At 37.1% G+C, this 12,573-nt stretch overlaps 2 protein-coding genes across 5 annotated transcripts; one reads left to right on the forward strand and one right to left on the reverse strand.

The window, feature by feature from the left end:
* Nucleotides 1-3,772: 3,772 nt before the first annotated feature.
* Nucleotides 3,773-7,904, reverse strand: LOC105266684 (pre-rRNA processing protein FTSJ3). 2 transcript variants are annotated; one of them, XM_011305031.1, is made up of 3 exons: nucleotides 7,700-7,904; nucleotides 4,325-6,533; nucleotides 3,773-4,144 (listed from the first exon to the last, which is right to left on the reverse strand). In XM_011305031.1, the coding sequence occupies exons 1-3, from the start codon at nucleotides 7,764-7,766 to the stop codon at nucleotides 3,889-3,891; spliced, it is 2,532 nt and encodes an 843-aa protein (XP_011303333.1). In that variant the 5' UTR covers nucleotides 7,767-7,904; the 3' UTR covers nucleotides 3,773-3,888. The 2 variants fall into 2 exon arrangements, with proteins under 2 accessions (XP_011303333.1, XP_011303334.1); XM_011305032.1 differs by lacking the exon at nucleotides 7,700-7,904 and adding an exon at nucleotides 7,176-7,291.
* On the forward strand, nucleotides 4,074-11,151 carry Bap60 (Brahma-associated protein 60). Of its 3 annotated transcripts, none has more exons than XM_011305028.1 (7): nucleotides 4,074-4,098; nucleotides 8,710-8,836; nucleotides 9,027-9,199; nucleotides 9,470-9,815; nucleotides 9,902-10,099; nucleotides 10,174-10,432; nucleotides 10,661-11,151. In XM_011305028.1, the coding sequence occupies exons 2-7, from the start codon at nucleotides 8,723-8,725 to the stop codon at nucleotides 11,065-11,067; spliced, it is 1,497 nt and encodes a 498-aa protein (XP_011303330.1). In that variant the 5' UTR covers nucleotides 4,074-4,098; nucleotides 8,710-8,722; the 3' UTR covers nucleotides 11,068-11,151. The 3 variants fall into 3 exon arrangements, with proteins under 3 accessions (XP_011303330.1, XP_011303329.1, XP_011303331.1); XM_011305027.1 differs by lacking the exon at nucleotides 4,074-4,098 and adding an exon at nucleotides 7,987-8,144; XM_011305029.1 differs by lacking the exon at nucleotides 4,074-4,098 and adding an exon at nucleotides 7,987-8,144 and having other exon boundaries at nucleotides 9,485-9,815.
* The last annotated feature ends 1,422 nt before the right edge of the window (nucleotides 11,152-12,573 follow it).

A 12,573-nucleotide genomic window follows, 5' to 3' on the forward strand; every position in this document is an offset into this window, starting at 1 on the left:
CATTTTTAGGTGTTGTTTCTATACTTTTGTGATTTGTTTTAAAAGTTTCGAAACAAAAGTGAAACTTGGTGTGTCATTAAATAATGACAAAATGCCAAAACGTGAAAGGATGTATACAGAAAAGCTTTAAAGCTTTGTGTAACTTTAATACAGGAGTCTGTCCTGATGCTTACTATTTATTCACCCGTCCATTCTGCCCCATCAACCCCTTTTTTCATGGCCGATTTCAGATCGATGACGGTGACGTCAGTTGAATCGCAGAGATGAAGTTCAAGGTTGGCGCGCCTGAATGCACAACCCACGCGGACACGGAAAATAGCTAAAGAGGGGCAAATAGATTTTACCTCCTTGTAATTATTATTATTTTTTTATTCCAATCACAATGTGGAAACAGGGGTGAAATTATGTCGACGAATAAGAGAAGATTATATATATATTTCTCTTTTTTCCTGACTCCAAACATCATATTTTTCAAATATCGAATATTTAAAAAAAAAAATTCGGTAATGCGAGCAGATCAATAGTAGAAGAAATGTTTCGATTCATCGACACGAAAGTATTGAAAATACTTGCAAAAATGCAATTACTCATTATTTCTGAAATTTTCCACCAAAAGTAAAAATATATGCGTTAATATACCAAAAGCATGAAAATCCAGGTTGAATCCCCAAATTATTCCCCCCCCAAGTTATTCACAAATTCCATTGGAAAATGAAAAATCATATTTTCCATTGTAAATGCCGAGAGGAAAAGCCAGCTGGGTAATGGTATTCGGGTTAGCACGCCCGGACATGGCCCGCAGAACCCAACGGCCTTGAACTTGTCCGCCCATTTGCCAACCCCTCGCCAACTCGTCCCGCTATATATATATTTTTTTTTAAAGAAGATGGCTTGCCCTCCCCCTATACGTTCCATATCCACCAATTATTTCCAGTCAGTTTTTTCAGTTTTTCAAATTTAGTTAGCATACTCTCTTGTTTCTATCTCCTTCGGAATTGTAACTATAAAAATGCTTATCACTCTGACAGGTTCCTGTGCACCTCAGTACCCCCAAGTCCGAAGATTAATTACCGACAACTTTGATTTACCGGAATTGGTCGGGGGGAATGACTCCCCCAACCCTATCATTCAATCCTGTTTGGAATATTTCCGCTAAAAGCATCATCCTCCTGAGATGTAATAATTTTTTATTTTAAAACCCTGGATTCATACCCCTTTATGGATTGGGGAAATCCGCAAATAAAAATGATGTAAAGTGGATAAATGGGGGCAACAACAGTTGAGGGTAAAAAAAGCAGTAGCACCTGCGCGCGTCAACGTTGGAGGCTTTCAATATAATAACATGCCCGTGACCGGTGGAGACCTTGGCCATGGCTCGAGGAAAAACTACTTTAGTCCGACGCACGCGCTAAACACCTGAAGACGCGCGCATACCGTTCGATGTGCACCCAGAATGACATATGTACACGAAACGTTAACATTCACTATTCACCGGGAAATTTAATTGCATTGGTGGAATGACGCGACAACTGAGCACCAAGTACCTGCGGAGGGGGAGATTGGGTTATATCAGCCTTGACCTTAACTCCTTCTTACCCGCCGCCACCCGTCTCCGTCCACCCTTAACCCGGTCCAAGGTCATTACGTGCACTTGGGGAAAAATACTTGACAATTGTCGATGACCCTGCTGTTCAACGGGTTTATTTTTATCCCTATTTTTATCTTTAATTTTATCACATTTTCACTCAGTTTTTTGGGAGAAGACTTTTAATTGGATTGAGGGCAATGTTTTGAGGTTTCTATAAACCCGTGAGGGGAAAAATTATATATGAGCAATTTCAAATTTCAAGTTTTCATTCGGACTGCTTACTATCATGTATGAAACTAGGCTAAAAAATGCTGGATAAATTTTGAGCAAACGATATTAAATAAATATTTCTCTCCTTGGAAAAAAAAATCTATGGAATTTCATGGAATTTTTTATGGCCCTGAAGTTTGCTAAAAATGATCTTTATCAGCGGATATTTCAGTGAAAAATCGAGGAATTTGAAAATATCAATTTTTTTTTTTTTATATAGGAAGAGATTTAGTGGTGATAGTTGCCAATTATATAAAAATATTATTTCAAAGGTAAGTTTCATGAAATATTAACTTTTGAGAGCAATAGACACTGGATATCTAGCTTCGAAAGTGATTTAAAAAAAAAAAGAAAAAATGTCACCATTAGAATTTGCCCCAATCTAATGGTGATATTTTTTCTTTTTTTCCCCATTCTAATTCCCGAATTTTAATCCACTGTCAAAGGATAAATGTTTGTCAAGGTTTAAATTACGTTTGAGTAGCTCGATTTGAAAAATAAAAAAAGTCACATTTACAGATTTTCATAAGCTTCTGGTGACATTTCGGGTTTTTTCTTACAAATGTTTAATTTGTGAGATATACAATGTTCTTTCAGAGCAACATTAACAACCGAAAATGAACTTACGGACTATAATGGATTTCTCTCCACCAATGTTTTGCTGCATTAAAAATTTAACCAAGAAGATTCAACTTTCCGTTCTTCAACTCCATTTTTTAATAGCTATGAATTCCCCAAATTGACGTGATTAACATTTTTTACAGTAATATCGTAGACACGAAAGAATAAAAAAGTCTTGGAAGATTGTCGTGAAGATTTGGTAACTGCGTTGAAAAATCAAGGCCAACAATGACGTAGTTTGCCTACACGTTGCGAGTTGAGAAGGGAGGAAAAATCTCGAAGAGCCCTGATCCGCTTAAAACTTCCGGATAAATGCTCATTGAATTAGCCATGATTTCAACACGATTACGTTTGACTCTTTATCACAATAGAGAGAGAAACTCATGCTGGAAAAACAGCTAATTTACCGGGTTGAAGAATCATGAGAGAGACGACTGCAATCGTCAACCTTGGCCTTGACATCGACCGCAGCGTCCCGACGCTACGCAGTTGCATCAGAGTGCACTTTTGACGGTTGCAACCAATACATACATCGAGTGCATCGACGGACATGTGGGCGTTCAATTTCTCAAGGTAAATACTTTTCTACAATGAGATTAATATTTTGTGAAATGTAAATTGGATTTAAAACAATCAAAAATATTGTTCAACTAACTAACTATTTAATTAATTAAAAAAAAAAATGCCTCAATCAAATACCCTCCACTCCATCCCCATAGTTCTATCGGTTTTTCACTATCTGTGATTGAATGTAATTGAATTGACTGCGACGCTCATCGAATTTGCGGGAACAATGTGCAATATCATCGCCAGAGGGTTTTGCTGGGATAATTAACTCGAGTGAATAATTCAATGAACATGCATATTTCAATCGTTAAAGAGATAGGTAGAATAATATGAGGAGAATGCCATTTGTAATTTATTGAAATTCCATTTGAGTATCATTTGAGAATAATAAACGACGGAAGAAAATGAATAAAAATGACGAGGAAAAAAAAACTATATTGCTGTTATCAATAAAGCCTTCGCCATGATGAGTTCAAGGTATTCACTCGGTGAGGCCACTGTCAAGTTTACAACTAGTATTAGTTAACATTATTATCATTTTTTTCGTCTATATATTGCATACATGTGAGTACGCATGTGTTCATATGAGGGGGTTGCTTGAAATAAATGCAAGGTCAAGTTTGGCCAAGGCCGCGTGCCGATAGGTGTTCCATTTAAATCTCTACACTTGTGAACATACGTGATTCGAGAAAAAATCCGATCTGGATTGGAATCAAAATGCTGGTGTGAATCTACTAAATAATTATCGTTTATCCCATGTGCTTATGTATATTTGATTTTTATTACAATGCAATCATGTAATTTATTGACCCAAAATAATTCATACTTTCTAAAATTGATAATTATTTTTTTCCCTTGGTTGTCTTGGCAGGTCCAAAGGGTTTACCACGCGGTATTTTGCCCCAAGATTTTTTACCCCGTCCCTTGGTCTTCTCTTTGGACTTAGCAGCCCTCAAATCCTTCTTCATTCTAGGATCGACAACTTTAAAACGACCTTTGACTCCTGCTGGCCTCGCAACTCTCTTTGTTGCACCATTTTTCTTTGCCACAACGTAAGTGACTTCTTTCCTCGGTTCTTTCATAGCATTTTTATACAATCTGAAATTAAAAACAAAACCAGTTAATAAGATTAGTTTTTAGAAAAGTGGATAGCCATTAGTGAATTCGATCGTGAATTAATCGCCGTCTACCGGGAATTTAATGATATATGATATATAATAAGTTCCTAGTCTGAACCACAAATCACGAAATCTACGAGAGCTAATTAAAAGAACTTACGCTTTAACTTGCTTCGCCTTCTCCTGCTCGCTGATATCATTATTATCTATCAGTGCCTCAACTTTCTTCTTTGCCTTTTCAAGTTTCTTCAATGCACGTCTCTTCTTTCTCCCCTTGGCCTCTAAAACTTTTTTTATTGGTCTGGCATTCAAATTCTCCACCCTTTTTTTGTACTCATCAACGAGTTCTTTTGGCACAGGTGCCTCCTTCTTCATATGGTTCTCTTCGTCCTGAACGAACCAATCAGGCAAATGATCATCATTGAATACATATCTGTTCCAAGCCCCATCCACCAAATCTCTTCTTGATTTTTGACTTTGCACCAGTAACGAACCCAGAGCTAAATCCTCATCATTCAATTTTCTTTTAGATGATTTCATGGTGGCATCTCTAGACACAACTTCAAATCCATCCTCACCTCCGACTTTTTTCACTTTTTTTCTTGATTTCTCTGATGATATGAACTCTTCAACATCATAATCCGAATCGCCATTATCATTTCCCTTCAATTTCTTCGATTTCTCGCTCCTTACTCCATCCTTTTTACATTTCTTCGGCCCTTTTAACTTCTCCTCTCCAATGACCTTTACCCCTTTCCTCTGAAACTCCTCCATCATCTTATCAAGTTCATAATCCTCATCCTCATCCCTCTCCAAATCTCTGAAGACATCCTTTTCAAACCACAGCTCAGCTTTATGAATTTTCTTTGTCTTCTTATCCCTGTCATCGAGATCAGTGACCAATGGATTAAATTCATCGTCAGATTTCATACCCTTCATCATTCTCCCAGATATACCCTCATTTTCATCATAACTCAATCCCATTCCAGAGTAATCGCTGTCTGTATCATCGCCAGAATTCTCAACTTCACTCTCATCACTCTTGTAATAAGTCCCTGAGCTGTCGAGACATCCATTTTCCTTTTTATACTTCATTCTCTTTGGTAATGTTACCTCATCATCAGAGTGAGTATCGCTATCAGCGAGCACTTCTGGAGCTGAGTTAGTGACAGAATCCAATTGCTCGATCGTCTGAATTTTTTTGAGCGTAAACATATCGTCAATCTCAAGCTTTGGCCCCTCATCCCCCTTGTGCACCATCTTCAAATTCAGTCGTTCATTTAACTTGGTCCTCTCCTTATTTACTCTCTTTTTTTTCCTCTTCAATTCACGTGCAGCCTCTTCCCTCAATTTCTTAATTTCCTCATCAATCTCTATCTCCTCTCTCTCGTCCTCATCAACATACGGCTTATCCTGAAATTTCTCCTCAGCATTATCATTCAAATTCACTTTATCATCACATTTATCATACAATTCCTGATGCAGAGCCTTCCACCACGCCAAAACGAGCCTCAAGTCCTTCCTCCCTAAGACTTTGATATCTTTACAGCACTCTCTAATCTCGGCTGTTGTCTTCGGATGCTTACCAATTCTGTCATCATCAATTACAATCTCTGAGGCAGTCTGAATGGCCTCGAGCCCATCATTTACGGCAATAAAATCAGCTGCTGCTATTGAATGATGAAGAGTGTAATCATTATCAGGATAGCCCTCAGCTTTTGACTTCTTCCTGGCCTCTGGATGGAAAAAATTGAGCTTATGTTTAGGATCGATATCCAGCTCTGAGAACACGTACTTTGAATCAAAGAACTTGGGATCTAATTTGTCTGGTGCGATGTAATACTGACATACCACAAATATCTCAGCTGATTCATTACGCGATGCCTGAGGTTTTGTAGCGTGCACTTTCTTGAAGAGTTGCTTAAGTACCCAAATGAGTGGATGATAATCCTTGGATCTGAATACTTTGGTTACAAACCAGCCACCAGGTCTGAGAAATTGTGATGCCATTTTAACAGCTGCCAGTGTTAGTACTGCCTGCTGATATGCATCATGCAGCCAATTTTTACCCACATTTGGGGCACCATCGTTCAGGACAATGTCGGCTTTCCACGTTTTTAATTCCCTCGATATAGCAATCCTGCATTTGTCTGTTGTTATGTCCTCTGTTAAACTTATGCACCCGGGAATTTGCCTTATTGGAAATAAATCAACGCCAATTACGATTGAAGATACTGGCATATTTTGCCTTGCAACTTGCATCCATCCACCAGGTGCAGCACACAGGTCTAAGCAAACTCGAGATTTCTGGAGAAACTCGAATTTGCGGTTCAGTTGGATTAATTTGAACGCTGCACGAGATCTATAACCTAAAATTTACCTTATTTAATGGAGTATTTAACTAATATGTTTAAAAGAAAATGCGAAATTTCAAGTTCAATTATTTATTTAAAAGATTAATAAAAAGAAATGAAACAAGTAGGATATGCTGTTGTATTCGATATCATATAGTTTTTTTTACTAATGAATTAGCAATTCGCTCCCAAACCGTTATTCGCAATATATAATTGATATAACAATGTACTGATTTTTCGCTTTTTTTTCTCATTTTTTATCGAGATTGGGAATTCTACATCCATTCGAAATAATAGTCATTTCTGCGTCTGTTTTAATCTTCAGCAAAACATGCAACATCTAAGTATTGTTTTAGGAATTTAACATAAGTTTTTCTTTTTCTTTTCAATTGATTGTTGCGAATGTTCATCGAAAGAAAGATATCGACAAATTGTAGCTATCACGTAATTTTACGTTATCAATTCAATTGCGGAATAGTGGATTCTTGTCACGTGGTAACAACTATGGCGGATAAAGTCAGGTTTTCATGTTGACGGATAACAATAATTCCTGTTGCTTTTAAATCAACAGTCAAGCTCTCATATTCATACAATTATTATTAGCAAGACTCGAATCAAGAGACTACGAATTCATTGAAAAAAATATTGCCTTTTTACCGGTCCATGATTTGTACCAGAAATTTCAACCTCCGAGAAGGCAAATCGACAGTATTATTCATGTGTGCTTGTACTTATCATTCAGGGTTCACGTCTTCGTCACATAGTATAACAACTTTATATACCAATCGAAACGAATTTGAATTAATGTCGATGGATAGAGCTCGATAGTGACTACATTAAAAAAAAAAGTTACTTGATTGCATGCATCAAGTCGCGCGCAATTCAAAAAAATTACAAAAAATTGAAAAAAACGTTTGTCACATACATACATACGTACGGACAGGGTCTAAAAATTGCATTTTCGAACTTTTTGGACCATAATGGATTAATTCAACACAAAAGAACAAAAACTTATTTCTGCACGATTACAATGCTCTCGTTTCGGGACCAAAAACGAGAATTGCCATTGATTTTATCTCCTTAGAGTGCATTGAGGATTTTAATTTTCCATTAATGACAACGTGCCCACACTTAGCAATTGATTTCTTTTAGATTTGTATATTAATCAATTAGACTCTTACCTGTTTCTTTAGCCAACTGATAAAATTTATCCTTTCTCTGTTTTCCAATTTTCGCCTTTTTACCCATTTTTTTTTTTGTTTTATTTATAACCACTTTTCACAGTTAAATGAATAATATCAGAGAGCATGTGTATACATAACCTCGGATGCAAAGAGGATTGACTAAAGTAGAGGCTCAGTTCTGGTTTGAGTGACCCCAGCATCGTAGTACCACCACGTGGACGTGAGGGGTGCACCCAGCTAGGGATTACTCTAGGAAAATTTGTCGCTATCCCCAGAGCCTCAGATCTAGAGAATTTCGTGTTTCGTGGAGGAACTGTGCTGCTCGATGAGCGTTGCCCAGCCGAATAATTTTGTAATAACAATTTTCCCTCAATAAAACATAATTCATCCGAATTTTTCGCCGGTAAAATAATAAATTATTGTGCGCCATATATTCTATTGTGTAAGTAATCGGTTATAATTGCTTCAGGTTTGAGAAATACAATAGGACATAAGAAATAGGGATAGATGCCTCAGTTAAAGGGGCAAACATTTTTTTGGCGTATCTCGTAATATAAGAAAAAAAAATCTTGTAATTATGTGTAAGCTATAAAATATCTGTTTAAATTTAGAAGAGTGGATTTATCACTGGCAAAAGTCTCGATTCGGTGAAAATATTGTCCATTTTTTATAGGTTATTTGGGGTGAGCCTCGAGCTGCCGCTCACCAGCGCACAATTATATTCTGTCGTTTTTGGAATAGCATTGATTTTTTTATATCGTGTCATCACCATGAGAGCTTATGAAGAATTTAAAATAAACACTTATCTACAATTCTGTGAAATTAAGAAAATTGCGATGAATAGAAATTTTCAAATAATTTTTTTAAGCACTTGAAATGAACAGCTTGCCAAAATTCTGTGGAAGTAAAAAACTTATTAAATAAGTTGAATTAAAATTAAAAATATTGAAATAAAAAATTCTGAAAAAAAATTGTTTGAAAGTTTTTAACGTTTATTTTCCCTCCAGGCATTCAATAAAAATGGCGCAAAGATTTCCGGGCCCAAATGCCGGGAACAATGGACCACCCCCACAGAGATATCCACCACCATCTGTACCACCAAATCTTCGTCAGTACCCAGGGCCAAATTTCCCGGTAATTATTTGATTCCAACAATTTAACCTCTTTTATAGAGTACAATGAGAGCTATAAAACAGGCATTAAGAAAAAATTGGCTGTTTCTGGTAAATTGAAGAATAGAATCTTCGAATTATTGATAAGCGTAAAATCAAGGTAATAGTAATAGTTTTTTTCGTGCAGTTTGATTTACATGAATTTTATCTAGATGCAACCGAGATCCAGCTTCACTCCACCACCTCAGATGGGTTCTGGTGGTCCAGGACCAGGTGGAATAATGAGACCCAATCAGCCCTACTCCAATATGCGTCAGGGCCCGATGCCTGCACCCCCTGGAAAAAGAAGTGGTGATCAACGTATTCCCATGTCTCAACAGAAACCGTAAGTAAATTCCTTCCATTACCCAAAAAATATCATTTATTATTTATTTATGTTTAATTTCAACTTTACTTTACCCTTAATTTCCATTGAATTTCGTTCCATTCTATTTAATTTATTTTTCGGTCATATCATTTCGCAACTCCAACAGTAATTCATTTGAGATTATACATTATCAAATCATTCACCAACAATCACACATCGACACTTGTACAAGTTTCAAAATTTCTTTTGATTTTTCAAACCATTATTTTCCACCAAAAACTCATCTAGGTATTTTTGGAACAGTGATTTATCACATTCCACATCAAAGAAGAAGAAGAAGTTGGCTGACAAAATATTACCCCAAAAAGTGCGCGACCTCGTGCCAGAATCCCAGGCATATATGGACCTTCTAGCGTTTGAACGTAAATTGGATGCTACGATAATGCGTAAACGTCTTGACATTCAAGAGGCATTAAAACGTCCCATGAAGCAGAAGAGAAAACTGAGGATATTTATATCCAATACATTTTATCCAGCTAAAGAGGCTGGAGAAGGAGAGGAGGGCTCTGTGGCATCATGGGAGCTTCGAGTGGAAGGAAGATTGTTGGACGATACGAAGAATGACCCTAACAAGGTATAAATTGAAGCAGAATTGTGTCCTCCCATGAATTAAAAGATTTAATCATATATAATTCAAGTTTTTTTTTCTACTTCCCAAAGGTGAAACGCAAGTTCTCTTCATTCTTCAAGAGCTTGGTAATTGAATTGGACAAGGATTTATACGGTCCTGACAATCACTTGGTTGAATGGCATCGTACATTGACGACACAAGAGACTGATGGCTTCCAAGTTAAACGTCCTGGTGACAAAAATGTTCGTTGCACTATTCTTCTTCTCCTCGATTATCAGCCCCTACAGGTAACATTTAATCGTGAAAAATTTATAAAATCATGTAAATTGTACGGGAATTTTTATTCTAATGAAATTGATAGTTCAAACTGGATCCGCGACTTGCTCGTCTACTGGGAGTTCACACCCAGACTCGACCAGTCATAATATCTGCTCTGTGGCAATACATCAAGACTCACAAGCTGCAAGACAGTCATGAAAGAGAATTCATCAACTGCGACAAGTATCTGGAGCAAATATTTGCCTGTCCACGAATGAAATTCGCTGAGATTCCCCAGAGATTGAATCCCCTCCTCCATCCACCAGATCCAATTGTCATAAATCACGTCATCAGTGTTGAGGGTATATTAAATTCCTTTAAAATGTAGAGACCAAATTTCTATAAATATCGATGTATCTACAGAACTATTGATTTCAGATGTAAAACATCAAGGGGCTTTTTCTGCAAATTAATAGTTTTCGAGATAAACCAATGATTAATAGAATATTGGACTCAACTCATTTGCATTTATCATTTAATTGATGAAGGGAATTCATTATTCTAATTTATTATTCAAATTTCATGTCCAGGAACAGAGACAAAGCAGACAGCGTGTTACGACATAGACGTCGAGGTAGACGACACCCTGAAAACCCAAATGAACAATTTCCTCCTGTCGACAGCAAGTCAACAAGAAATCCAGAGTCTCGACAATAAAATTCATGAGACCGTTGAAACCATCAATCAACTAAAAACAAATCGCGAATTTTTCCTCAGTTTTGCCAAGGACCCTCAACAATTCATCAACAAATGGATAATATCTCAGACACGAGACTTGAAGACAATGACAGATGTCGTTGGTAACCCCGAAGAAGAGAGGAGAGCTGAATTTTATTATCAACCATGGGCACAAGAGGCTGTTTGTCGCTACTTCTACACGAAAGTACAACAGAAAAGAGCGGAGCTGGAGCAGGCACTTGGTATACGAAATTCATAAGCAAATATCTTTCAGTTGCAAGTCCCTCACAGTTTGTCATAATAATCATGAACTCTAATAAACTTCGCCACTGGAATCATTCAATTTTTCTCAAAACTATTTTCAGCCCCATGAAGGGATAAAAATCATTCTTATGGATACCCTTATTATTTCATTTTTCAATTGTATTGATATTTCATGTCGAGGTGTAATCCATAAAATCCTGTTGCCTCTTTCACTAAAAATTACATTCTTTTCATCTATTTCGCAAATGGTAATACTCTCGTAAGTAGTCTCAATCCATTCCTTACCATTACTATGTACGAATAAATTTGAATAATACATGATGAAAAAAATTTTCTCCGTTCGTTATCCTTCCATTTTATCCTACTAGCGTCGAATGACTGAAAACATTTTTAATCATGTAAATAATTCTTAATCAAGAATATAAGGACCCGATGACTGAAAAAATAAAAAAAATTTGCACTGTGAGCTCCATATGCCCCGAGGATGACTGCAGTTGCTCCACTGAGTCCTGCCAATTTCAAATTAGGCCCTGAGGCTGCTGCCGATTTCCACAAGGCTCAGGTGGAACCAGTTTATACTCAACACGGGGCTTGAGGCCTGAATAATTGATAACCTAAAAAATTTATGGATATTCATTCCTCATGTAATTAACAAATGTCAAAAAAAAAAAACAATTTTGATCGCTGTATGGTATCTACATGACCTCAAAGTTTCAAAAATAGAATAAACTATAGAAGCATTACCCAGTCTCCAAAAATCAGGCAATAACAATAAATAAATTGATTCCTCTAATTTTTTATTAAAAAATAACAGCGACTTACAGCTGATACAGCAGTTTTCGCAAACAAACCGGCATTCGAGCTGACGGCATTAGAAAACAGAACGTAATTCAATGTATCTGATACTCCCATTCCCGTTGCAGAGATCCAATCGAAGTGTTTTTGATGGTCAGGACCAAAATCCACACGCTAAATTCCCTTCAATCAATTATTTTTCATTGACTATTGGATTTTACGTGATTGCACTGTTTTTTTTTAGAGAGAATTATTTATTAGGTTAAGCATTTTCACAATTATCTTATCATGTCAAATTGAGACTGACCGCGGTGTTCTGTGCGCATGCGCGGAGTATTGCCTGGCGACCCCTCACTCGAGCGCTGCCTTCAACGCCCCGCCATTTTGAGTGGGGAGTCAGTCGTTCGGTGGCATTGCGTGGAACGGTTGGTCACGTGTCGCGTAGTGAAAATTCGTTAACATCGGGGTACTAGTGAGTGCATAAAACCGACGCCGGCTGGGAACATTGACAATACAAAGTGCGGGACTCAGTGCAAGTGATTTTGTGATGTGAAATAATTTTTTAAACAGTTTATCAGAGCATTTTTAGTGATTCAGAATTTTCCCTCGTTACACTGAACTTCGGTATTGCCGAACGGCCCCCCGGCGTCATTGTGTTTACAAAAATTCCTTTGTCCGTTTCTCGGAATTGTTTAGTGTGTGTTTA

The sequence above is a fragment of the Fopius arisanus genome, unplaced genomic scaffold, assembly GCF_000806365.1.
Source record: "Fopius arisanus strain USDA-PBARC FA_bdor unplaced genomic scaffold, ASM80636v1 scaffold00040, whole genome shotgun sequence".
NCBI lineage: Eukaryota > Metazoa > Arthropoda > Insecta > Hymenoptera > Braconidae > Fopius > Fopius arisanus.

Excerpts from the sequence above, each read along its gene's own strand:
- LOC105266684 (XM_011305031.1), bottom strand. The coding sequence starts at position 7,766 with ATGGGTAAAAAGGCGAAAATTGGAAAACAGAGAAAGGATAAATTTTAT. Across the intron at positions 6,534-7,699 it reads TCAGTTGGCTAAAGAAACAG|GTTATAGATCTCGTGCAGCG; the intron begins GTAAGAGTCTAA and ends GGTAAATTTTAG. Across the intron at positions 4,145-4,324 it reads AAGGCGAAGCAAGTTAAAGC|ATTGTATAAAAATGCTATGA; the intron begins GTAAGTTCTTTT and ends TTTTAATTTCAG.
- Bap60 (XM_011305028.1), top strand. The coding sequence starts at position 8,723 with ATGGCGCAAAGATTTCCGGGCCCAAATGCCGGGAACAATGGACCACCC. Across the intron at positions 9,816-9,901 it reads CGAAGAATGACCCTAACAAG|GTGAAACGCAAGTTCTCTTC; the intron begins GTATAAATTGAA and ends TACTTCCCAAAG. Across the intron at positions 10,433-10,660 it reads TCACGTCATCAGTGTTGAGG|GAACAGAGACAAAGCAGACA; the intron begins GTATATTAAATT and ends TTTCATGTCCAG.